Raw genomic sequence first — 24,515 nt, 5'->3', positions numbered from 1 at the left:
CTGATCCTGATTCTTGCTGGAATTTTTTTGGTTTTCTATGGAGTTTTTCCTCAGTCGATGTGAGGGTCTAAAGGCAGAGGATGTTGTTATGATGCTGTGTAAAGCCCCTTTGAGACAAACTGTTTGTAAATACGGGCTATACAAATAAAATTGCCTTGCCTTGCCTTGCCATTTTTTCTGGATCAGTCAGCTGTTTTTCCTTTTCTTTGGCAGCCTTCCTCATTTGACTGGGCTGATATGATATATAGCAATTAATGAAAGCTTATAGGAGTTCTCATCTTTCTGTAGTGCAGGGTAACGGGTTGTAGGGCTTTTACAACAACATTGTAAATACCGTACACATAAAAATATATACAGTATATATCCCCAGAGATGGACAGAGTACTCGACCCCAGTACTTGAGTAAAAGTACAAATACTACTGGTCAAAATTTACTCCGTTACAAGTAAAAGTAGCTCAGTCGACATGTTACTCGAGTAGAGTAAAAAAGTAGGCTAGGCTACTTGTTTAAAGGTACTTAAGTATCCAAAAGTACATGCTTTTAAATTTACTTTAAGTAAAAGTAAGAGTAAGAGTACATTTATTATTTTTCACATCAATGAATTACTAATTAATTTTTTTCTAAATTAATTTAAGGACCTTCTAACTTTCTGAGAATGAACTACCACCTGCACTGATGTGCTGCTTTTAGGGGTTAGGGTTTCCTTCTTTGACAAACACAGCTTGTGTCCAATAGTATTTTAGGAAAAAAAAGGGCAGACCTGAAAGTAACAAGTAGCCTACTTTTCAACCTTCCTAGAAATTAACTCGAGTAGCTAAAAGTAAAAATAGGCTATTTGTCTTGGAAATGTATTCAAGTAAGAGTAATAAGTAGGCTACCAAAGAAATCTAATACTCAAGTAAAGAACAAATCCTCCTACTGTACTTAAGTTCAGTACTCAAGTAAATTTACTCCGTAAATCTCACCATTATCACAGTAGGAAGTATATCCTGACCAGCTCCAAGTGTGTTGACTGTCTGGCAGGCAGCTCTATGTGCCGCGGTGCTGTGACTCCCCCTCGGGGTCCCGCCCCCTGCTGATACGTTCCTGCTGACTACGAGCACATGACCAGGCGTGTTTACACCTGCAGCAGCACCGGACACACAGCGCTGTGACAGGGAGGGAGCCGCCGCCTGCTGTCCAAAAGAACAGACAAGAAGCAGCAGCGTTGTCGTGTCGTTCAGCGGACACACACTGGGACTTGGTAAGTTTATCCTGAGCCTTGTTAGCAGAGTGTGTCTGTGTGTGTGAGTGTGTTTTGGTGGGTGATGATGATGTGAGGACGCTGCTGACGCCTCTTCTTCCGTAGCAGCAGCTGCTAGCTTAGCTTAGCTTAGCATGCTAATGTTACTGTTATCTCCCAGCGAGCAGCAGCAGCATCACCACCACCATCCGGGCAGGTTGAAGGTAATTATTCAACCATAACATTAAATATACAGTAAGAGACACGACCCTGATCGTTTTTTACTCTTTTACGTCTTTTTAATGTCACATTGCTGTTGTTGTTGTTGTTGTCTCTTGGTTAACGTTAAACATTGTGGTAGAGTAGAGTTGTTAGCTGCTGCTGCTCAGCTGTGTGAGTTGTTGTGGCTGTGTCAGGAGCTAAATAAGTAGCTCGACTGGGAAGATTAGAGGTTGACAGCTGAAGATGAATACAGACTAGAGCTCTTTAGTGGCAAATATCAATGTTTTCTCTCAGTTTACAGCTGTAAGGTGCCCGACCATCACCTGTCAGTCAGTCAGGTGAATGAGAGGACCATCACGAGGAGGTGTTGGGGTGTTTTCCAAATGTATGCTTTGACTTTTCAAATATATCAATGAGTTGGATCCATACTCTTTTTTTCTTTTCTTTCTTTCTTTTTTTTCTTTTTTTTACAGTTCAATAGAGAAATTACTTGTGCTTTATTCCAAGTGCAAAGAAATATCAGCCAGCTCTCGTTCACTGACCGGTTACATTTCCATGTTGTAAACTTTTCTATCTATTGCAGGTCTGCCCTCCCCTGTTGCTCACCCTGAGGTTTCTCCACATGTTCCCTGTTACAAGGGTTTTTCTTGGTAGTTTTTTCTCAGTCAATGTGAGGGTCTAAGGGCAGAGGATGTTGTTATGATGCTGTGTAAAGCCCTTTGAGACAAACTGTTTGTAAATTGCCTTGCCTTGCCTTACCTGAAATCTAAAATCTGAAAACATTTGAATATTTTATTATTTAGAATAAAAACAGGCAGTGTCTGGAATCCCGCATTAAAATTAGTATCAGGCATATATTCACATATTGTACATTGCTCCTCAGCTCCAGGCAGCCCCTGCTCATCTGTCCCCCAGGGGGGAAGCTTAACTCTCAGCCGCAGGCTCCAGGAAGCCAGCCCTCCAGCCCTCCACCATGGATGAGACAGATGTGGAACGTAAGCTCTTCTCTTCTCTTCTCTTCTCTTCTCTTCTCTTCAGATTTATTTTTGTATCTGTCTCTTTTCTATTTGGTCTTGAAAGCTATGCCGTATGTGTTATTGCCTTTATTTGTTTTACTAGCGAGAAGTTTTACTGCATTGGTGTCACTAACTATAAATTTCTTCCTACTTTGTGAGCTTCCTCTTCATCGTGTCTTTTATGTTGTGTTTTCCCTCTAGAGGTGACCCTGGCGCTACTAGATGCAGCCAATGATAAAGACTCAGAGGTCCAGGAGCAGGTCAGGAAGTCTATGTTAACCCTTGGAAAACAGCAGCCAGACCGAGTGTTAGCAATGTGCCAGGACTACCTCCTGAAACACCCAAAGGTAAAACACCAGCTATCTATGAAAATATACAGTAGCCTACTGTTGTTATCAGTATTCCTACTGCACATTAGTAAGTAGAGAGCAAATAGCTCTTGGAGCCAGATAAGTATGACAATGTGCATACTTGTACAACTATTTCTAATGTTTAAAAACCAGCTTCACAGTTACAGTACATATAGCAATTATCTGCTGTGGCTGCTCTTTGTGATCATACTTAACACATTTAGAGGGGGAGTTGCAAGGGGAAGTCTTCCATGCTGTTAAAGTCTAATGAAGGGGAGACATTGACTTTTTCTATATTTTTAGCAGGAATCCAGATGGTACTTTCATAATGGAAATATCTGTAGCTTCATGAAAGATTTCTTTTGACTCTGGTAATGGTAACCCTAGCTAACAATAGTTTTCTGCTAATCTGTTAAACCCAGTCACACTTAAACAGCCTCTTGGGTGCCCCAAGCATGTGGTTTGCCGGCAGTAATGTCGTGTAAATCAAGGCATTGCTTTTGGAGGTTTCACAGATTTACAAGATGTAAACAATCTGATAAGAACAACATCTGTTTGTGTTAATGGTTCTGCTCTGGTGGTGAAGTTTCATATCAGTCATGTCAATGTTATTGCTAACACTTTTGCTATATCCATAAAAGAGAACAGTTTACATGAAAAATCCTTGCTCCTTGCTTTTCTTTGTACGACATACTCACACAGTTAACTGTCGTCTGGAGAGAGATTGTGTATCAGGATCAGAATTAAATTGAATTTAAAACCCAGATTTACCCCATTTTATTTATGAATTTGTTTGTACCAATTCTAACTCCAGCTATTCATATCTTACATATATCTTACTTACTGGTACAGGTATGATAAGCCTGTGCAGTGCTTGCGGTACTACATACACATAACGGAAACATCACACAACTAATTTGATGAAGTCATATCAATGTTACTGCTAACACTTTTGCTATATCCATAAAAGAGAAAAGTTTACATGAAAAATCTTAGTTTTTTTGCCTGCTCTTTGATTTTGTATTTGAAGCACATTTTGTCCTAGGAGAGTTCACTATAGAGTTTTGAATTGGCTTGTGTCTGTAAATGGTGCTGCAGCATTTTATCATATTGTCACAGCTCTATGACATGTGATTGTCAGATGATGGCATCATCACTCTGTGGAAATGTCTTTGGAAATGTCAGTGATTTGTACATAGATTTCCTTTTTTATTGGTATGGTGCGTAATGTCTGCTGTTGTATATATGCCTGTGTAAAAGCCAACAATTATGATAAATGCTTTTGATGTTGTGCTTTTAGGTGGAGATAAAAACATGCCATGCAACTAATTTGTATTTCATTTTGTCCTAATGTTTTTTGTATACGTATTATGCTACCCCTGTAATCCTAGTCATCTCTTCTCTTCTTTTTTCCCTTTCTCCTCCTCCTGTAGCTGGTAGTGAGTCACAGAGTTGTGATTCTTCAGACTATTGAGCTGATTGCTGGCTGCAGTATCGAGGAGATCAGTCCCCCCAGGATAAAAAGCATCATCTCTCTGGCCTCAGATGAGATGACACGATCAAAGGTAATATATCTTGTTGATAATTTATTTTTAGTTTTTTTTTTTTTTTTTCCCCCAGAGCATATGATAGATGATATTCCTTTTCTGTTTTCTTAGGAGGTTGTCCCTGATTGGCAGCAGGCAGCCAGCAATATCTTGGTTGCTGTGGGTAACAAGCACATCAATGACATCATGGAGGAGATATTAAGCAAGTTTCAGCCAGGGGTCCTACCTCATTTCTTTGTGGTCCAAACTCTTGCCAGCCTCTCTGATTCCAATGGTAAGATGATGTTTGCATGCACAAAAACAAAGGAAGCCACACACAACAGGCCATAAGAAAGACCTCACACACACACACACACACACACACACACATACACACACAACAGGAAATCACAACTTTGGCTCACAAGGCAAGTTTTCGGAGGTCGTTGAGAAATACAATAACCTGTCAAACTGGTCCCAACGCTGCATTTGCTGTTTGTTAAGGAGCGGCCTCTCATGCTTTATAAATTACAAGGATTACATTGTCTTCACCTCAAAGTCCTATCCCTGCAGCATTTGGGGATATTCACAGTCTCTGAGTTGATCAATACTATTTCAAATTATCATTTTAGTTGTAGCCTAAATTTCTGGTATCTGTGATTCTGTATTACGGTAAAACATTTAAGCCTGTTCTTAAAATACGGCAACTGAATAAACTCCTTCAGAAGGTGTCTCAGGTAGTGACATCCACACTGAGACTGACTGAGAATCAGCGAGCAATTCAAGTTTTGCACTGTTAACACCACATTCACTGGTGTAACATTGTATTTTAAGTATTACTGATCTTATTGCATCTAAATTCAAACATGAGTCTTTCTTTCATGCTATGGATGTAGAAGTGTTATGCAACCCTTCCTGCCACAACAGCTCTGAGTGAAATTCTGGAGAAGCTATTAAAAACACCTGCATTGGGCTTGTTTTAAAGAAATGTAACATAGGTCTACTTAATACTGAATATGCATTTTGTTTCTGTGTATGAAAGTAAAGATATCAGATACTAAGTGGATAAATAATAGATGGCTCATTGGTTTTACTGTTCAATTATGTATCATTTTAGAGGAAGTACCAAACAAATGCTAGTGTTAGTCTCTGTGAATGATTGACCAGTACAGAGATGCATTTGGGTTTGTTTTTTTTTGAAGATAATCTATTAACATGATGTTAATAATTCTGTCTGTCAAAATAAATCTCACTAGGGGTTCCTCAAGCCTTCCACCATGTTTTTCTTTCAACTCATGTACATTCTCCGTCACTTACAGAGGAAACGGTGAGTAATGGTGTGTCATTAATGCTGGTCTCTTCTCCATTTTCTCTCTAGTTTATGGCATGGTACCCTTTCTGAATGCTATTCTTGGCACCATGTTGCCTATGCTGAGCATGGCCAAACAGGACAACATGAAGTGGGTCTTCTCTTCCGGTAAGAAGCTGCCAACATGCTTCTTCTAATCATCATCATAATTGTTGAATTATATTATCTTGTCTTGAAATAACATGAAACACTTCCTCTCTGATTTCCTGTGCCTCCCCTGTTTTGTTTTCCCTCCAGCCCTTTGTCATTTCAGTGACAGTATCTTGGAGTACCTGGCCAACCTGGACAAGGCTCCAGATCCCACAGTCAGGAAAGATACATTCTCCAGTGAGATCTATGCTGCCTTCGACATCCTCTTCAGTAGCTGGTTACAAAGCAGGGAGTCCAAGGTGAGGACACAGAGCTCGGTGTTGGGGGCATTGAGCAAGATGTTTTGGTGCACAACTGAAAAAATGACTGAACATCTGACATTAAGTCATGTGGTCAGGCTTTGTAGAGGAAGCTGAGGTAAGACATGTAACTTGACATTTAGATTTTTGCATACAAGATGATGATGGCAGTGCAAAAGCATTTTAATCACAAATCGGTGAAAATACAGCGAGAACATTCTGCCGGTGTCATTTTCAGTTCCCAATTTTGGTGAAACATGTTACCCACAAACAGCACGCTTTTGATTTGCCAGTGCCTGTTAATGTATGTTTTCTGTGGGATTTTAATAGTGGAGCAACTTACCACACAGTTCACTATTTGTCTTTTATAATTAGCAGTGTTAACAATTTAACCACTATGCCTTCGTGCTGCATTACCGAAAGCAGGCAACTTATTAGAGTCGAGGATCGTTCACTGGAGTGACCTTCACAACTTCACAAGAAACAGAATAACATACAAATACTTCTTCAGTGAAAATAATTTCATAGATCTATTTATTTTCATTCATTTATTGCTCCGTAGTCTGCTATATTTGAAGGTCATTTAAGATATTTATTTAAAAGTACTTGTATTGCCTGTGTTGCATTTTCTTTCTTACAAACTACATAGATCTAGGTGATGTTGAATAGCTTGTGAATCTGTGTCACCTGATATTCTGTATTCCTGTGTGTGTCTCCTAGTTGAGGCTAACTGTGGCTGAGGCACTTGGCTCCATGTGCCACCTGATGCCCAGTGATAAACTAGAGGAGCAAATCCCCAAACTCATTCCTGCCATTCTGTCGCTATACAAGAAGAACAATGAGCACTACATCATCAGCAAGGTGTGTATGGCATCCAGCACTGATGTAATCTGTACATTTTGTCTCTGTTACATGAATCATGTGTTTTAACAACAGCTCTAGCATCCCTATCAAATTCATACTGCCTCCTTGCTTTTCTTTGTACAACATATTTTGTTTGAGCTCACACAGTTAACTGTCCTCTGGAGAGAGATTGTGTATCAGGATCAGAATTAAATATCCATGCTATTTATTTATTTATTTTTAATCCAAGTCTAACTCCAGCTATTCATATAATACACTAGTTGTTAAGTATTTTACAGTGTACTCATCTTACTCGTACAGGTATAAGAAGCCTGTGCAGTGCAAGGTTTCAATCACATAATGGAAACATCACACAACTAATTTTGCTTTTTTAGAGGGTGATGATTTTTTTTCTTCCTTCTGCCTTCATTCAGAGTCTGTGCCAAGTGCTTGATGCTTCTCTCAACATGGGCAGCAGGGTGCTGGAGACACAACTCGACAGTCTACTGTTTGTTCTGCATCAGCAGGTACCGGTGCATATTATTAAAATAAATGCAAAGTAAAACAAGATGACAGATGCATAATGCATTAGGCAGATGCTAATGGAGGACCTAAGCAGAAAACATGCTTGTAGTAATATCATTTCTCCTTTATTACTGGATCTATTGCATCCAATGACCTGAGTTTCATCTGTCTTTTAAGATACCATTGAATTTATAATTTATTTATTTTTCATTGTTAATAAATTTGTACAGAAGAGGAGAGTTTTGTAACATATTTAAAATATATCTTTGATTTATGCATCTCATTCAAAATATGATAACCAAAGAAGTGCCATAAGAGATATTTGGAGGAGTTGGTTTTGCTCTTTCTCTTGTTTTTCAAGTTTTCATGAACTTATAAAAGAAATGCTGTGGACATGCTGAGTCCACAGCTGATCTTGAACAATCCACAACACCACTACACAACATTAGCTCTTCCTATTGTATGGTCTGACTACACTTGATTGCTGGTTCCCACCATTTTGTGTAGTCATTCGGTCTTGTCTTCACTTCGTACTGCCTTCTCTTACTGTAGATGTGTTAAATGACTGTCAGAGTGTTGCTGTAGTCACATGTTGACATAATCTTGTTTGTCAGCTGACACTTGGCATGATGTCTTGACTGTTGCAACATTTCACCACAATGACTCTGCCATTGATGTGCATGTATCATCTATCTAGATCACGTGGTGGGGGTTCATTTGTTAACATTAAACCTGTACAAGTGTATAATTAAAATTTAATTTCATTAGGTCCAAACAAAGTAAGTACTTAAAACACAACATGATGGCCTTGAAAAATATGGCCCATAACAAAATTTCAGCTCTCATTTCAACTTCAGAAATGTTCCCCAAAGTGCGAGTGTGGTTATAATTTAAGCCTCTCATGTGTGACCTTATTCTATAAAAAGAGCAGGTCGCTTGAACCACAAACAGTCGTCTCCGGAAATTATGATTAACATTTATGATTGATGGAAATGATGTTTTACAGTGAGTTCATTCAGTTGAATTCGATTTAAATAAATTATTCAACTGTCCCATCATGTAACTGAACTGACAGTGGTTGTATCACAGCAGTGCACAAATTGACCTATAATTGATGAAGAGTGTAACTTTTCCTTTGTCTCCCCCAGGTGTCGGCCCCTGTTGATTACAACAACCCTCCTACTGTCAAGAACCACAACGAGGTCCTGCGCTGTTTCAGTCTGCTCGGTACTAAAAGCTCCTCAGTTACTTGTGTTCATGTCCATCTGATTATTGACTGTTGCTGACACCGTCTTAATCATGTCTTTGTAACGTGAGAAGGTAACAAGTTTACTGTTCGGTAAGAACTGAAAGTTGTTCAGCAGCTTCGGGCTTTTCTATCTGTTCTAGTTCTACGCAGTCACAAGGACGGTAATGAGATCATTCATTAGCGTGCCAGACTCAGTGTCCACCACAACATAATCATATTAACTGTGACAGTCGGTCTACTTTTCTCCCTCCCCATCCTTCTTTTCTGGTTTATCTTGTTTATCCTTTGTTTTCTTGTTTGTCTCTGTGATTTGCTGTGATTTTTGTGTTTTTGTTACAACGTCTTTCTGCTGCTGCCTCCTCCACCTCTCTCCCTCTAGCGAACTCCTTCCCCGACCGTCTGGTTATGTTTGTGCTTCAGAAGTTGGAGAACAGCAATGAACGGAGCAGGATGGGCTCACTCGCTGTCCTTCGCCATCTCATCAACTCCACCAGTGAGGAGAATAAAACATACACACACCACAAATTAATTTATGCCTTGCTAACACATGGATGGATTGGCATTGGTAGAAAAGTTAAAATTAATTAATTTTTCAGTGAGCCAGACTTTTACTTTAGGTTTGAGCACACTCAAATTATAGTTCCCCATTACTGAACTTTTATCTTCTATCATCTGGTTATTTCTACTCATGTGTTAACGTGTGTGTGTGTTACAGCTTCAACAATGGAGAATAAGAAGCTCCTGATCCTGGCCAGCATCAGACAACCAATGGCTGATCACAGCAACAAGGTAACACACACACAGTCTGGATGTATCTATCTGCTGAATTAAGACTAGTCTGTTTATCCTAACGTAATCTTAATTTATGTTAGACAATCATGACTTAAGCTCATTCTGGTTCTGTCGCTGTGTTTCCCAGGTGAAGAAGCGTGTGGTCCAGGTGATCAGTGCGATGGCTCATCACGGTTATCTGGAGTTGGAGGGAGGGGAGTTACTGGTTCGATTCATTGTTCAACATTGTGCCTTACCTGACACATACCAGGTGTGTGTTTAACTCTAATTTTTGTACAACTATGTACATGCATACAGTACAAAGATATGTGAAGTCATATATACCTTTATCCTGTGTGTGTGTCTCCAGCGTGGTGACAGGCCCACAGATCCAGAGGAGGTGTCAAACGAGGCTCTGAGGTCGATGTGTGACAACACCCTTCATCTCCTGACCACCACTGTTGGACGGCTAGCTGATGTACGTACACTCCACTCTCTCTGTCTACCACTTTACTAATTAGCCTAATTTGTCACTAACTGATTTTTCTTTGTTTTTCTAGTCATTTAAATGTTGTTTTCTTTCCTTTTCTTTCTTCTTTCTTTGCATGCATTTTTCTGAAGCTTGGGCTTTACAACAAAGCCCACAGATTCATGTCACTTCATATTATTAAGATACTTAACATGTGTATTTTGTTGTTTGCAGGTGCTATGGCCCAAACTGCTGTACTATCTGACCCCTCCACAGTTCAGCAATGCCACCACTCCTCTATGTAAGAGTCTGATAGTGCTGGGCACCAAAAAGAAAAATAACCAGGATCCCAGCTTTCACATTGACTTGAAACAGGAAGGTAGGAGACACGTTTCCCAACATGATGCATCTGTTACAAATTCATTGAAAACATAAAATTGATTTTTGTTTTATAATCTATTCTAAACTAAATGTGTCTTGTCTCCCTCCAGTCAATCTGCCCTCTCCTCAAACACTAATGATCAGACTGCTGGTGAGTAAAGACAACTGCACAACGCACACGTCAGAAATGTGTGATGACTTCTGGCCAAAGGCAAAGACTCACAGTGTTTAAACTACTAATACCTCAATTTGCAAGCTACCAATTACTATTGGCTGATTTTCATTTATAATATGTGATTGGGATTAATCCTCAACCCATCGATCACCTTTGAAACTGATCACCTGTGGTTAATTGTATAAGAGAAGCACTGTGTGTCATTTGAAATGCATGCTGAATGGATCTGTATCATCATTAGTGACAAAAACTGTGATGCAAAAAATGGGTTAGGATAATCAATCATCCATAATCCACTCCAGTCGGAGACTAGAGCAACAGATTTTTGTAAATTGTAATTAATTTGTTTCAATCTGTGGTTTAGAATAATCACTTACCATACCCAATGGTCCTTATGCATTGCCATGGCTCATTTAATTGTAATATGCCATTTACTATGTCTGATTATTTCTTTTGAATACTAGTCATTCCAGCCCCTTTACACAACATAGAGGGGAAATAGGACTAGTAGGATAACGCCCCTCAAATGTTACAGTTGTTACTGCTGGTTTGTTGAAGTAGAAGTACAGTTATGGTCGCATGAAGTGAAGTGAGACCTGTACAGTAAATAGAAAGCAGGAAGTTGTCTGCATTGTGGTTAATAGATGTCTGTTTATCTCAGGGATGCAAACAGCGCGCCGAAAAGCGAAACTCGCTTTTTTCATGACCAATTAGGTGACTTGTGTGAATCGTTCAGATCCGAAGAGTTTTTGTTTTGAGAGGGGGGGGGGGTCTCAGCGTCTCAGCTGGGGTCAGTAAAATGTTTTTCAAACAGGCTGACAGTGACAATCACGTGAAACTGAGGCTCTGATTATACTGATAACAGCTGACCTCCAATGTAGACGCGACATGTGCGCTCATTAAAGCGGCGCGTATCCGCGTGCAGTCGGTGCGACGGCGACGCCGTTTTCCCCCCGTGGAGCTGTGCACCGCGGACACGCACGGTCCCCTACGTTGCTGTGTCAGGCAGGTGTCTCCACGGAGCTCTGCCCCGTTTCAGAGGTGAAGGAAGCTCTAAGTGGAAAGACGTCGCCTCCGCGATGTAGAATGTGTTCAATTAAAGTGAAACTAACACATTATATAGGCCTATATGTCCATTACACACTGAATGAAACATCCCATGTCTTTATTTATTCAGTTTATTTTAATAGTAATAATTATGACTAACATTCAGTGAAGACCTAAAATTCAGTATCTCCAAAATGGAAATATTGCAAAGGAATTTTTTTTTAAAGTATTTTAATCTAGAAATGTTGGCCTTCTGAAAACTATGTCCATCTAGGCCTATATGCACTCAATACTTGGTTGGGGTTGAACTACTGGAAATTGACTTTTCCGTGATATTGTAATGTAATCATTTGTTAATGGTGAACCCCCCCGGGACATTCCTCTCTTTTTTGGTCCTGACCCGTTTGCATCCCTGTTATCTCCACATTGTGTTGTTGATCCTAGGTGAATTCAGCATTCCCATTCAACAGCAGAGGACACGGAGCTCCGTCACTCTCTCTTCTGCAAATCCTTAGTGTCAGCATTCATCCCAAAACAGAGAATCTGTGGGAGAACGAGATACCACCTCTGCTGTCCGTGCTAGAAGGTTTGTACTGTACTGTAGATAGCGACATGACGACGACAGCATCTGATTTCGCCTCTACTGTAGATTAGTCTGACTGTTTATTCTTTGTTTCCAGAGTCAACGCCACAGAGCCTCGATAAGAAGCACTGGGATGACAAGCTGCTGAAGGTGTGTTTTTCAGTTTGGGACTATTATCTCATTGACATCATAAGACAACAATGTTTTGCATCTGTATAAAACTCAAGTTATAACGAACGTATATTCATAAATTTACATTTTACTATGATTCAAATTTGTTTTGCTTTAGCTGCCTGTACATACACAGAGATTATGCTGTCTGCTTTGATTATGGATTTACTGAAATCTGAATTTATCTGAAATTATCTCCAGCTCTTGTCCAAAACCCTGGCTACTATTGATGATGACAAATGGGTGTGTCAGTTGGCGGCCGAGGCCACACGATATCTTGCTACATATAACAATGACTTGGAGGAGAAGGTGAATACTTTCAAAACTTTTATTTTACTCACAAATCCAAGGCAAGCTCATATTTAAGTGCATGATTTGCTGTAGTATGGATTTTTAGTTAAAACAATGAATGAAGTAAAATGTTGAACAGTGATGGACTACCACTACATAGTTAGGTTGTATTGTTTTTTTATGTATGAAAAACATTTATAAATCATGTTTTCACTGTCCATTGCAGAGTTTCCTGTATCGTTGTATAGGTGTGACTCTCCAGCAGTGTTTCAATAAGGAGTTGGTTAAAAAACAACTGCAGGAAATCCTCCTCACCGCACGACACAATGACGCTGTAGAAAGAGAGGTACTTTTGTGCTGTTGAAATAATCTGAGAACATAAATTGCATTGCAAATTGTTAAGGTGTTTTTTTTTAATACTGAGGCTGAAGTCTGTGTCTGTTCTTTCTGTCTATTAGGGAGTGTCAATGGGCATCGGTCTCTGTGCTAATAGCCACCTAGAGGGAACTCTGGCTAAACTGGACGAGTTTGGAAAGTCGGACGCCTTCAAGAAGTCGCCCAGCATTTTCAACCTGCTCAAAGTACAGAGAACTTTTAAAAAGTCTCCCAACTGATCATTTAATTATTGATACCACTTGGTTCACTTGACTTCTGTAGATCTGTCTCTGTTACTGTTAATCATTCTCTTCCTTTTTCACAGGAGCGTAACGATGTTGAGGTGGAGAAGGTGAAAAGCACGTTAATCCTGTGTTATGGCCAAGTGGCTCTGAATGCACCTCCAGAAAAGATACTGAACCGCATCGACCAAGACATCCTCCGCAGCATCAGTAAACACTTCAATACCAAGGTAGTGTAACGCCCCTGTGATGCCCCTTGTGACTTCTGGTTTGTTGAAATAAGTAGAATGATTTAAAGTAGGACTAAAGACAGTTTTGACTTGTGTGACTGATAGTATCCATTATCACATTTACTATGTATCAACCAGTTGCTGGATTTGTTACAGGAGGTCAATCTTTAGCTGTATTGACACATTTCACACAAAAAAACTAATAAATGGTGTAAGAACGACATTAAACATTTTTGGTTGTGTCAGCAGCATTAGATGAAAGATCTTAAATGGGTTTATTTGTATGTGATATGACTTTATCGCCTCTATTTCATACAGGTTCTTGGGATAAAAGTAGAGACAAAGGTATTGTCAGAAGACTACATGGGTTATTTATCTCCATTTTGATTTTGATTTTTCTTTTATCTCTGCGAGTTAACGCAAACCCTTTCATCTTGCTCTTCCTTACTCCTCTTTGAATCTATTCTGGTGTACACACGCGGTGAAAATCTTAACTGGAAATCTTTGAGGATATAAAACTTGATACAATAATGCACATGCTTTTTATTGAAGTTGTATTACTTGGCTGCTTCAGTTATATTTCACCATGGTAGAGCACAAACTTTGAGATCCTGAATGATCCATTAGGAGCTACACAGTATAAGTTTTGCTATACCTGCATAGCGAATGTTAGCATTATTTCCTCTGCTAACCAAGAAGCTCTGGCCCATCCTACTTCATAATACTAGTTTGCAATAGTGAGACACTGAAGTATCCAGTTTGTCCTCAGTGCACCATGAGAGGGTGAAGATACAGTGCCAAGAGGATGTAACCATCATCACCTGCTCCAAAAAAGAAACCACATTTAACGGCAGAAAGAAACTTCATATAGCACCTTTTAAATGAGTCATGGTGGAGCATATGCTCACCATATGTTTAGAAAGCACTTAGTTGACAGCACTTTATTTCTCCATGGAAATGTTAGAAATGCTCTGCCTCAGTGAAATATAGTTTTTAAAGTGATATGCCACAAAAAATCTTTTCAGTATCATAAGCTTAAGCCATGCAGCACTGAGGGGTTTGCAAGTTGCAACTGCTATTTCAATGCATGCGATCGGCTTGAGTCTTACAATGGATTCCAGTCATGACCAGTATCCATTGATTAAAAGTTGAAAGGTCTTAAATCAAATTGAGTTGATTTGGTGTGGTTTGTCACTCGTCTAACCCACTAATGTAAAACCTGTAACTTTAGATTATATTAACAACCTGGCATTCGAAGTGCTATGGGTTTTGAAAGCAGCTCAGATTCAACAAAAGCCTTCTTCCTTTCCTTTGGCCCTTAACAATTAAAAATGTGAAATGATTTATAGATAGATGTTGTTTGAATTACCTGTTTCACTTGTAACTTATTACTTGATAATCTCCATCTGATTTACTCACCAGACTCTGTCACTCCCTGACTGTGGTGAATTGTTCTGCTCACCCTCAGTGTGGAAAAAGCTTTTGCAATTTCTAACAGCTCTTCGTGCCTCTAGGTCTCGAGCTCCTCTGTCACTTCTTTGACCAGTGCCTGCTGCTGGTTTGCTGTTGACGCCGTCTCCTCTAATCATCAACAACTAATTTCTCTCCATCCATAGGCATGGAGGATCAATCTTCAGTATCACAAATGGATTGATTCAATTTATTGATGAACTGAGTGGATTGATTGATTGGTTTTTATATTGCTAAATGATTCTGGACTGTTTGCTTTTGCTTAGCTAGTTGCTTAGCTAGAGTTGCATCTGGTAAAAGGGAGCTTCTGTGCACGTTGTTCGCATTCCTGGTAATTTGGAAAACGCAATTATCCGGTTTGATTCATGTTTGACTTGCTTTTCCTCCTGACCTTATTCTTTTTATCTGTGTGTCCTGTCGTTTTTTCCACTTCTATGTCTTTGTATGTCTTTTGTCTGCATGGATTTTGTCCACATGTGTGTGTGTGTCTGTGTGTGTCTGTGTGTGGCTCTGATCCAGGACCTGACTATGAAACTGAGTTTGATCCAGAGCGTTGGCCACATAGCCAAAGCCATCAGCGAATGTGTGAAGAAACAAGGCTACATCTTCTCCCGCAAACAGGAGCTCATTACTGTCATGCTGGTCAGTAGAAGAAGAAATGTTAAACAACTTAACTTTCAGTTATTTCCAGACAGTGACAGCAACTGTTTCCTGATCTCTCCCCCTCACCCTGGCCAGGATTTTATCAAGGCAGAGTCAGCTGATTCATTGAGGACTCCAGTACGCCACCTTGTGATGACCACCTGTGCCAACCTGATGTATCCTTCACTACAATAAACCTGGAAGGCTAAGAAATGCTGAATAGCTAACTTTCTCTCAACCTGTACAAAAATGGTTCTGTGAAATCTGTCCAATCCACTTTATTTATATAGCCTAAATGGTCTAGCTCCTCTTTGTTTATCTGACCTCATTAAGCATCACGCTCCAGCTAGAGCTTTGAGGTCAAGCAACCAGTTACTGCTGGTTTGCCCCAGATCAAAACTCAAGAGCAAGGGCGACAGAGCATTTTCAGTTGTGGCCCCAAATTTGTGGAATGCTTTACCCCTCCACATCAGAGCAGCTGAAACTCTGGAGCATTTTAAATCACTCTTAAAGACTCACCTCTTTTCTCTGGCCTTCATTTATTTTATTTCTTTATTTCTTATTTTCATCTTTTAGTATAGCTTTTATTTGTTTTACCTTATCTTAGTAACTGTTCTTATTGCCCTATTTTACTGTTAATCTATGTTGATGATTTATGTTGTTTTTATTTATATTGCTAGCACTTGTATGTTGTGCAGCACTTTGGGCAACTAAGGTTGTTTTTAAATGTTCTATATAAATAAATTTTGAGTTGAGTTGAGCACATTTTCAAAACATAAATGTTTACCAAGGTGCAGCTGCACAGTGATTTACATAAAAGACATAGAGCCCAAAATGGTAAGAAAATGTAATGAGGATTAAAAATAAAGATAAAATAAGAACCATCAAAAAGCAAACAGATTAAAAATACAATAACATGATAATAAAAAGACAAACAAGAACAGAGATCACACAACTCTCATGCTGAGTTAAAAGCCAAGGAATAAAAGTAAGTTTTAAGATGTGATTTAAAAGTATGTACTGTAGGGTGGGAGACATCTTTATTTCTAATGGTAGCTCATTCCACAGTTTAGAAATTTGTTATTGACATTTGCTTCCTCTTGATATCACGGGTGTTTTGTTATACATAACGTTTGCATCACAACAATATGAAAACACACATCAGACAACACCTAAATGACCTAAAATTTAAAAACACTGAAAAATCTGTTTTATCTCTAAATTTGTGCACCTGAGATTCTGTTGTATCTTTGACGCTGACCGCTTCAGGCCCTTGGAACCTGCGCTGAGTGAGAATGAGAGCTTTGACCTACTAAAGGTGTGTGTGAACAGTGTGTTTTCTCTGCCACCTGACACACACACTCCAGAAAAAATCAAGGAAGAGGAGATACTGGACCCCAAACAGAGAAAGGTGAAAGCAAACAGAGAGATGTATTGTGTGCACAAACATAAGTTAGAAATGCAACACAAAAATGCTGTACATTATACAATTGTAGATGTTTAGACTTACTGTATTCAACCTCTAATCCCAAATAAACATGTTAGCCACAAGTAATTAAAGTGTTATCAGACTGACATGTTTTTGGTGTATCTGCACAGGCGTTGTACAAAGACACTCTGGCTTCACTGCAGGAGCTGCTGAAGAGCGTACTGGCCAAGGATCCCTCACCTGACGGCCTGCAGAGTGTCTTCAAGGTGAGGTCCTCTCCTGTTCACCTTAATGCTACTAATATTTGTATTATTTCATTATCCTGTTCTCCCCTGTTGCATCCTGCGATGTGGTCTGAGATCTGGTGTGTGTGTGTTATTGTTCTGTGCAGCATATTGAATCGTGGTTGAGCTCTGCACAGGACCATGAGAGAGACAGGGCAGTGACGGCTACTGCGCACATATTGGCTTTCTACCTGGATAACCTGACCGTTAAGGTACAAACACACACATACTGAACTTCTTCTTCAGTGCTGACGTTCTTGTGGTCTCACTTGATGTTAATAGGTTTTGTGTCTTTGTTCAGAACATGGTGTCCTTCCACAACCTCGGAGCGCTGTTGGGTCGACTGTCTCCTCGCTGCTCTGACCCTCACCCTGCTGTACGCGCTGCTGCTATGGACTGTATATACAGACTGCTCTATATACAGCTACGATACGAAGGTACCTCATTCTTAACTGCACATTTTATTAGTGATGTTGGGCCTTGTTTGAACGTGCATTATTAATTTTTAGTATGCTTTATCTTTATCTTTAACACTCTCAAACTCACTGTCCTCACATCACTAACAAATTACAGCTGACTCTTGCACCTGTTGAGTCGGCCTTCTTGTCAAGTCCCACTGTTTTATTGCAATGTATTTATGTATTTATTAACTGTTTGTTATTCTGTAATTTATATAACCTTGTTTTTACTTTTAGCACCCCCCCCCAAAGAGCCTTTGCTCTTTGGTTCAGGCTGCAGTCTTGTAATAAGAATTGTTTCTTAATTGCTTGCCTGAGTAAATAAAGGTTAAATGAATAAATAAATATCTACTGGAAATATTAACTCACTCTCTTCACGTAGGTTTTGCACTAGACTACAAGGATGAAGCTGTGGACGGCCTGTTGCTGCTTAAAGACAGACTAGAAAATCCTGATCATTCAGTTCTCTACAAGACCTGCTCTGACCTCACCAAGGTACATGTGTACACCTCTACCTGAACTTTGATTTCACTTGTGTTGAATCCTCTTCTCTTTGTTCAGCTCTGTCCAAGATTATACGAGTGATTGTGTCGGATGTTTGGAAAAAACACCAGCCATAATACTAAACCTAACTCCCTCTGTCTCTGCCTCCTGTGTGTGTCAGGTGATGAGCAAACGTCTGCCTCAGCAGCAGCTGACGACGTTGGTGTTCATGTTGTTTGAAGGGCTGGTCGACAGTCAGACAAACTGCTGCAGAGCCTCGTCAGTCATCCTCAATACCCTGCTGAAGAACAGAGGAGGTGGACTGCAAGAGCTGGTAGCACTCACACACACACACACATACACATGCATACACTCATCATCATACCTCTCAGTAAGCATAATGATGCACACACCTGTTCTGGATTAGCTCACACAGAGCTTGTTTGTGTCTTTGTGTGTGTTTGTCAGGTACCAGAGATGCTGGAGGTGCTTCATGTGCGACTGCAGAATATCACAGAGGAGCAGGTCAGACACAAGTATTACTTCATTTAGTATCAATATTTATTATCCATGGAGTTTTCATTGTAGAATCTGATTGCATAGCATCTTCTGAAATTGTTTTACAATAACAGTTTGCTTTTGTGTGCATTATATCTTATGTTTATGTACATTGTGTATCTGTTTTAATATGTTTTTTCATATATAGTGCATGTTTCACTGAAACGATTAATCCACTGTTGTCCTTATTGTGTTTAGGTGAGAGTGGCAGTAGGACAGACAGTACTAATCCTGGCTTCCCAGCATCTACAAACTGTTATTAATACACTAGTTAACCAACCACTTCCATATGACAGGTATATATTCACACAAAAAACAAACACCTAAATAGATAAAACACATAAATAATTCAGCTTCACTGGTTACATAAAGTAAATTCAGTCACCTAATCCTCATTTGTTGTGTTTTGAATCTAATTTGAATCTAATAATTATTTTATTTTTACTTTGTCTGTCCGTCTGTCCAGCTGGACCAGTGAGATGTGGATGGCTTTGGGGGCAGATCCCATTGTAGCCAATCAGATCATGGAGATGGTGATGGAGAAGCTTCTGGTCATGGCTCCCTATGTAGACAGGAAGGAGTCCATGATGAGAGGAGGGACAACAAAGGTGGCCACGAATCAACCACTGGCTGTAAGTCACAAATACTCACAAACTGATACTCAGACATGTCTGCTTTTATAAGGAAACACACCTAACAGTAAAGTAACAGGTGCCTATAAAGGATGAGGTTTGGCATATTTATACTATGTTCATGTTCCTGTGATTAGATGCTGCCATGAAACTTAGTTTTACGATCAATCATCAGCTGTTTCTCAAAAGCAGAAATACTCCATAATAGAAATGACAGAAGAGGATGATTTGTGTTAACATGTGTCATATGTCTGTGTGTGTGTTTTGATTGTAGATGACATGTGGCCTCAAAGAGCTGTTATTAAACGGTCAGAGTCAGGAGCCGGCCGTCAGTCTGTTCCCACAGCTCTTCTCCTGTCTCACTGTCAGACTCGGTGCAAGTGTGGGAGTGTTAGCACCGAAAGACAATAACACCAAACAAACTGCATCTGTCCATGTGGCAGGGTTGGTTATTTATTATTTTTATATTGAATAAAATACAGATTTTGTTCCTGCATACATTTATTTTCTAAAGGCGCATGGGGTCTAATTGTTTGGTTTGCTCTTGTTTTGTTCCAGGGTAGCAGCTGATGCACTGAGGATCTTGTTAGCACGTGCTCAGTTAGATGAGGTGATGAAAAGACTGGATGAGGATAACGCCTGGGACGCAATGAAGGAACTGAATTCACACATTACTGGAGTTACATTACTAGCACGGTACAGCCAAACTGCTCTTAAGTATTGATTGTTAAAAAAATAAATAAATAAACGTGTTCAGGGGTTCAACAAAGTTTAAATCACTGTGGTAATTGTTAATTTAGGATCTTAAAAAGAGCTCCAATCTATATGTTTCAAGGAATAAAGTCTGTTACCTCATTGTCTTGTCTACAGGGCGATGGCTAAACATGCTGGTCCCAGGTTACCTGCCATTGTTGAGTGCCTGTGTCCGTCTTTAAACAACATCTATGAGTGCCAGAGAACCACCGTCACTGCTTTCTTCTCTGAGGTGATAAACCATATTTGTTTAATAATGGCCTCATAGATCTGAATAAATATTTTACCACTTCCAGGTACTTTGAACAGCCAGTGTTTACTTCCAGCAGATGGAGAGTATGAATATCAAGTTGTGTTTTTATCTTTCTCTGTCATTTCCAGCTGTTGAACCATCATGTGGTTACAGAGTTGATGTTGACAGATGTGTTAATGAACAACATGATGGAGCGGATATCGGATCCCTGTTGCACCGTCCGCATGTTATCTGTCCGAGGGCTCGGTAACATCGCAGTGGGTTCACCTGAAAAGGTACGCAAACACATATGCACAGACCTTCACTATGTGCTACTGTACATACTGTACATACACTAGTGTAGCTGCTGGGTCACTCACAGCCTTCAACTCCCCCACCAGGTGAATAAATATGCCAAAGAGCTGCTGGCAGCCATGAGCTCAGGCATGGAGGAGAAAGATGATCCAGGTAAGTTTTGAGTGCATAGTTGTTTTCTATATTCGGAAGAGCAAAGTTACAGTAAAACCTTAATTGATTGCTCGAATTTACAGTCTGCTAGTTTGAAGTTTCACTTTAATTCAACACATTCATCATGTTTATTACACCACATGTTCAGCTGCTCATCCTGCATCGGTTGTATTGGTAGAAATCCTCCTCTTTCTTACTTTCCCTCCTGCAGGTAAATTAATCACTCTTGAGGCCATGTCGGGTCTGTCTAAAGTTCTCCTGCATCTAGACAAGAAAAACGTCCACTTGCTGGTGGTTTACATCTTCATGAAGATTAAACCATTCTTGGAAAGTGTAAGTTTGCTTTTTCCAAGATGTCATATGAGATTATACATGAGCTCTTTCAGTAATCATACATAATACAGTGCTTAACTGATCTGAAGTCAGTCCTGTAGGTGTTTTCATCCCAGTGTTGCATCTCTAATGTTATCTTTTGTGCTCATGAAGGAGAATGACGAGATCCGTTGTGCTTCCATCCATCTGATGGGGAATCTCTCCAAGTTTGGCTCTGGAGAGCCAGTGTTCAAAGACCAGATCCACAATGTTCTGGTCAGCCTGCTGTTACACCTGGTTGACCCAAACCCACAGGTGGTCAAGGTAAGAAATCTGCACACACACATACAGTATTTCAACAATAAACATTTACACAAACGTACAGTTTCTTAAAGATATGGATTATGTTTTTTCCATGTGTCTAGGCGTGTAAATTTGCGATGCGCGTCTGTGCTCCTGTGGTGGGATCAGACCAGATCACAACCATGTTTCAGAACCACCTTCACGATGACAAGAGCTTGCACTACGGAGAATTCATCAATGACCTCACCAAATACCTGGTGAGACACAAGTATCCCGGCAGGGTTGAGCATTGAATAGTTGTGCAATGTGGCTGGAAATGAGATATATTTGGATTCCTGTGGTTCTTTTGTTTTTAGCTTGAACAACATTTTTTGCACAAATGGGCACGAGCAACAAGATTGCTTTCAGTAACTAAGGGGGAGATTCTAAGTTGTACGTGTTTGATGTTCAGTTCGTGTTTTGTTGTTTGTAGATCCAGGACTTTCCAGGCATGCTGAACTTCTACCACATATCAGTCATCCAGTTCTTCAAGAGCAACTGGCCTGAGGTCAGAGCAGGAGCGGCCATGTTTATAGGTACAGTAAGACTGCATTGTGACCGTACTATAAACATCAGATTCTACAAATTACAAGTCACAACACACAACAGATCATAAAATATGTGTGTGGTTTACAGGGTTTCTGCTCGGCAATCTTCCAGAGGAGCATTTCTCCCACCTCAACATGGGCACCATCACTAAAGGTGAAAAACAATACACAGCTTTCATTTTTTCTTCCAAAAAAAAATCATGATCACTAGTTTTAACTATGTCTCATGTCCTTGATTTGTCCTTGTGCAGGTTTAGTGATGCTGCTCCAAGATCCAGATCCAGTGGTGAGAGTGAAGGCGGCCGAGGCCATGGGGCACTTCCACTGACACACAGACACACACTCATGCACACAAAACCTATATATAGGTAAAACATATAAATATCAGTGTTTGCATTAGGTACGCCACTACATAGAGTACAAAATAAAACAATAAAGTATATTTTTTATTATTTTGCCCCATGTGTGCATAAACGGGCAGATCCCACCATTCAAATCTGCAGTACTCACAAAATTATATAACAATAGCGTAACTGTAACAGTCATTGAAACCAAAGCAGGGACCAAAACGCAAATAAGTATGGAGCCAGAAGCCAAACTGTCACATGCACCAGTGTTAAGAAAATATACAAATGTACGCTGATTATACACATACACACATGCAAACATATTTATCCGTTAGCAGCTTTGATCGGCTTCTTTTGAAACTTGATTATGGTACTTGAAAGGAAGTGTTCATTCTTATCTATATTTCAGTGACCAAAGACTGTGTTGCTCTTTACAGATGATAGGCATTGTCTGTAGCATTTAGTGTTCAGTCAATGTGAAAATACCATAGGTATACTGTGTTTCATTAATAATATATATCATACTTCAGTAAGTTTGTAATGCAAACATTAAAAACACATTTGAGTTACTCCTTTTTTTCAGAATAAGGATAGTTTCTTCAGATACTATGTGCACATTAATATACATTTAAAGTACATGACAGAAATATTTTACATGATTCTGCCTGGTAGCTTAAGTGTGTGTGTGCAGTCATACCAGACGTTTGTGATAGTGTTAGTAGATGTTTTAGTTTTAGGCAATCTCTACCTGAGAAATAATTCTATTGTCCCAAAGACCCTCTCTTCTGACCTTTCCCCGTGTCCTCCACCAAGATCCAATTACACATTTTAGATCAGTTCAGATGTGTGATATTATAAAAAAAAAAAAAAAAAAGAAGTTTATAATAATAGCTTAACTGATTCATGCACAAGAACTTCAGCAAAGCATGAATATGGTTTATAGTTGTGGGTGAATGTGGTAATTGAAATAAATGAGGATGGTCACATTCTCATGGCTGTGTTGAGTTAGTCCAGATCATCCAGCTGGCTTTGTCAAATCAGTGAGGTCAGCCAGCAATAACCAGTTAGTGACTGTCTTTTAACAGCTGTTGCAGTTGTAGGAGCTTGCGCTAACATGATCACTGGCTGGTTCAGAGCAGATTAAACAAAGTCGTGCATCATGACTTAAACATATCTCCAACATTTCGATGTGATAACGAAGCTGTTTGTAAATCACTGCCACCACCACCACCACCACAACTGAATGGACACTACATGATCTGTCTGTGTACTTACACAGTCTGCTCAGTTTGTTCACACTTCATGATTCAGTCTCACTTTACAGGCTGCAGGGAGATGAACATTAATTATCAACAACATTGCCAAACCTTCTCTGGTTGTTTAGCGGCCATTATTGTCCAGCCAGTCTGTGACAGGGCTGAACTGTCATTTTAATAATGCAGATCTTCTTTTTATCCGTCCATTACATTGTTATCAAGTCATGAACCAGCCAGTTGCAGCCAGCCAGATCAGATCTTACTAGTGCAGAACAGACTTGTGTTGCCATGCTGAGACAGTTTGTGCCAAATGTCTGTTTATATCATGTCACAATAGCACTATGTAAATGTTGGTATTGATTTTCTCATTTTGAATGCACTTAGTGTTGTTTCATTGTCTGTCATGTTTGCCTTGAATGGTTGAGTTTTAGGGCACTGTTGTGGCCTCCTAATGTTGTATTATGTTAGTCTGTCTGTGTCACTTTTATTTCCCCTAATTAATTAATTAATTCACTCAATGGCCAACAGGCAGGGATGCACCAGCCCCATAATGTGTCCTAATTAAGTGGAGTCATTTTGTGACAAAATGTCCAGTGGGGAGTTGAGTGAAAGCAATACAGTACATTAATCCATTTTTTATATTTGTACCACGTTTAAAGTACGATTATTACGTGTATGTCTACCGTCAATGTTTCTGTTGCACTTTGAAGCTCTGTCATGTAGTCCCTGATTTCAGAACTGACTGGCAAACAAACATAAACTTGATTTTTTTTTGCCCTTGGGTGATTGATAAGAATAAGATTGTTGATGTTCTCCAAGCAGGGACTCTAGCACTTTCTTTCTAACACTATGGC

At 39.7% G+C, this 24,515-nt stretch overlaps 1 protein-coding gene across 3 annotated transcripts; it reads left to right on the top strand.

Annotated features, from left to right (window-relative positions):
- Positions 1 to 1,081: 1,081 nt before the first annotated feature.
- On the top strand, positions 1,082 to 22,934 carry mroh1 (maestro heat-like repeat family member 1). Of its 3 annotated transcripts, none has more exons than XM_085802636.1 (45): positions 1,082 to 1,244; positions 2,329 to 2,440; positions 2,663 to 2,808; positions 4,245 to 4,376; positions 4,470 to 4,632; positions 5,716 to 5,814; positions 5,944 to 6,095; positions 6,816 to 6,956; positions 7,373 to 7,465; positions 8,612 to 8,690; positions 9,092 to 9,205; positions 9,428 to 9,501; positions 9,632 to 9,754; positions 9,854 to 9,961; positions 10,187 to 10,331; positions 10,444 to 10,484; positions 12,000 to 12,141; positions 12,236 to 12,288; positions 12,511 to 12,618; positions 12,827 to 12,946; positions 13,059 to 13,181; positions 13,301 to 13,447; positions 13,766 to 13,792; positions 15,437 to 15,559; positions 15,656 to 15,735; positions 16,829 to 16,970; positions 17,159 to 17,254; positions 17,380 to 17,484; positions 17,574 to 17,709; positions 18,113 to 18,225; positions 18,395 to 18,547; positions 18,682 to 18,738; positions 18,970 to 19,067; positions 19,238 to 19,403; positions 19,678 to 19,847; positions 19,962 to 20,099; positions 20,274 to 20,388; positions 20,538 to 20,684; positions 20,790 to 20,856; positions 21,068 to 21,189; positions 21,343 to 21,492; positions 21,594 to 21,728; positions 21,944 to 22,046; positions 22,147 to 22,212; positions 22,310 to 22,934. In XM_085802636.1, the coding sequence occupies exons 2-45, from the start codon at positions 2,419 to 2,421 to the stop codon at positions 22,384 to 22,386; spliced, it is 4,911 nt and encodes a 1,636-aa protein (XP_085658762.1). In that variant the 5' UTR covers positions 1,082 to 1,244; positions 2,329 to 2,418; the 3' UTR covers positions 22,387 to 22,934. The 3 variants fall into 3 exon arrangements, with proteins under 3 accessions (XP_085658762.1, XP_085658764.1, XP_085658763.1); XM_085802637.1 differs by lacking the exon at positions 1,082 to 1,244 and adding an exon at positions 1,429 to 1,447; XM_085802638.1 differs by lacking the exon at positions 13,766 to 13,792.
- The last annotated feature ends 1,581 nt before the right edge of the window (positions 22,935 to 24,515 follow it).

Source organism: Trachurus japonicus, chromosome 16, assembly GCF_045865225.1.
Source record: "Trachurus japonicus isolate A0001 chromosome 16, Traja_1.0".
Taxonomy (NCBI): domain Eukaryota; kingdom Metazoa; phylum Chordata; class Actinopteri; order Carangiformes; family Carangidae; genus Trachurus; species Trachurus japonicus.
Note: the sequence above shows the minus strand (reverse complement) of the source record. Positions and strands in the feature narration are given on the sequence as shown.

Coding starts and splice junctions, on each gene's coding strand:
- mroh1 (XM_085802636.1), top strand. CDS start 2,419: ATGGATGAGACAGATGTGGAAC. Junction 5,815..5,943: donor GAAGTGGGTCTTCTCTTCCG/GTAAGAAGCTGC, acceptor TTTTCCCTCCAG/CCCTTTGTCATTTCAGTGAC. Junction 9,502..9,631: donor TGGCTGATCACAGCAACAAG/GTAACACACACA, acceptor TGTGTTTCCCAG/GTGAAGAAGCGTGTGGTCCA.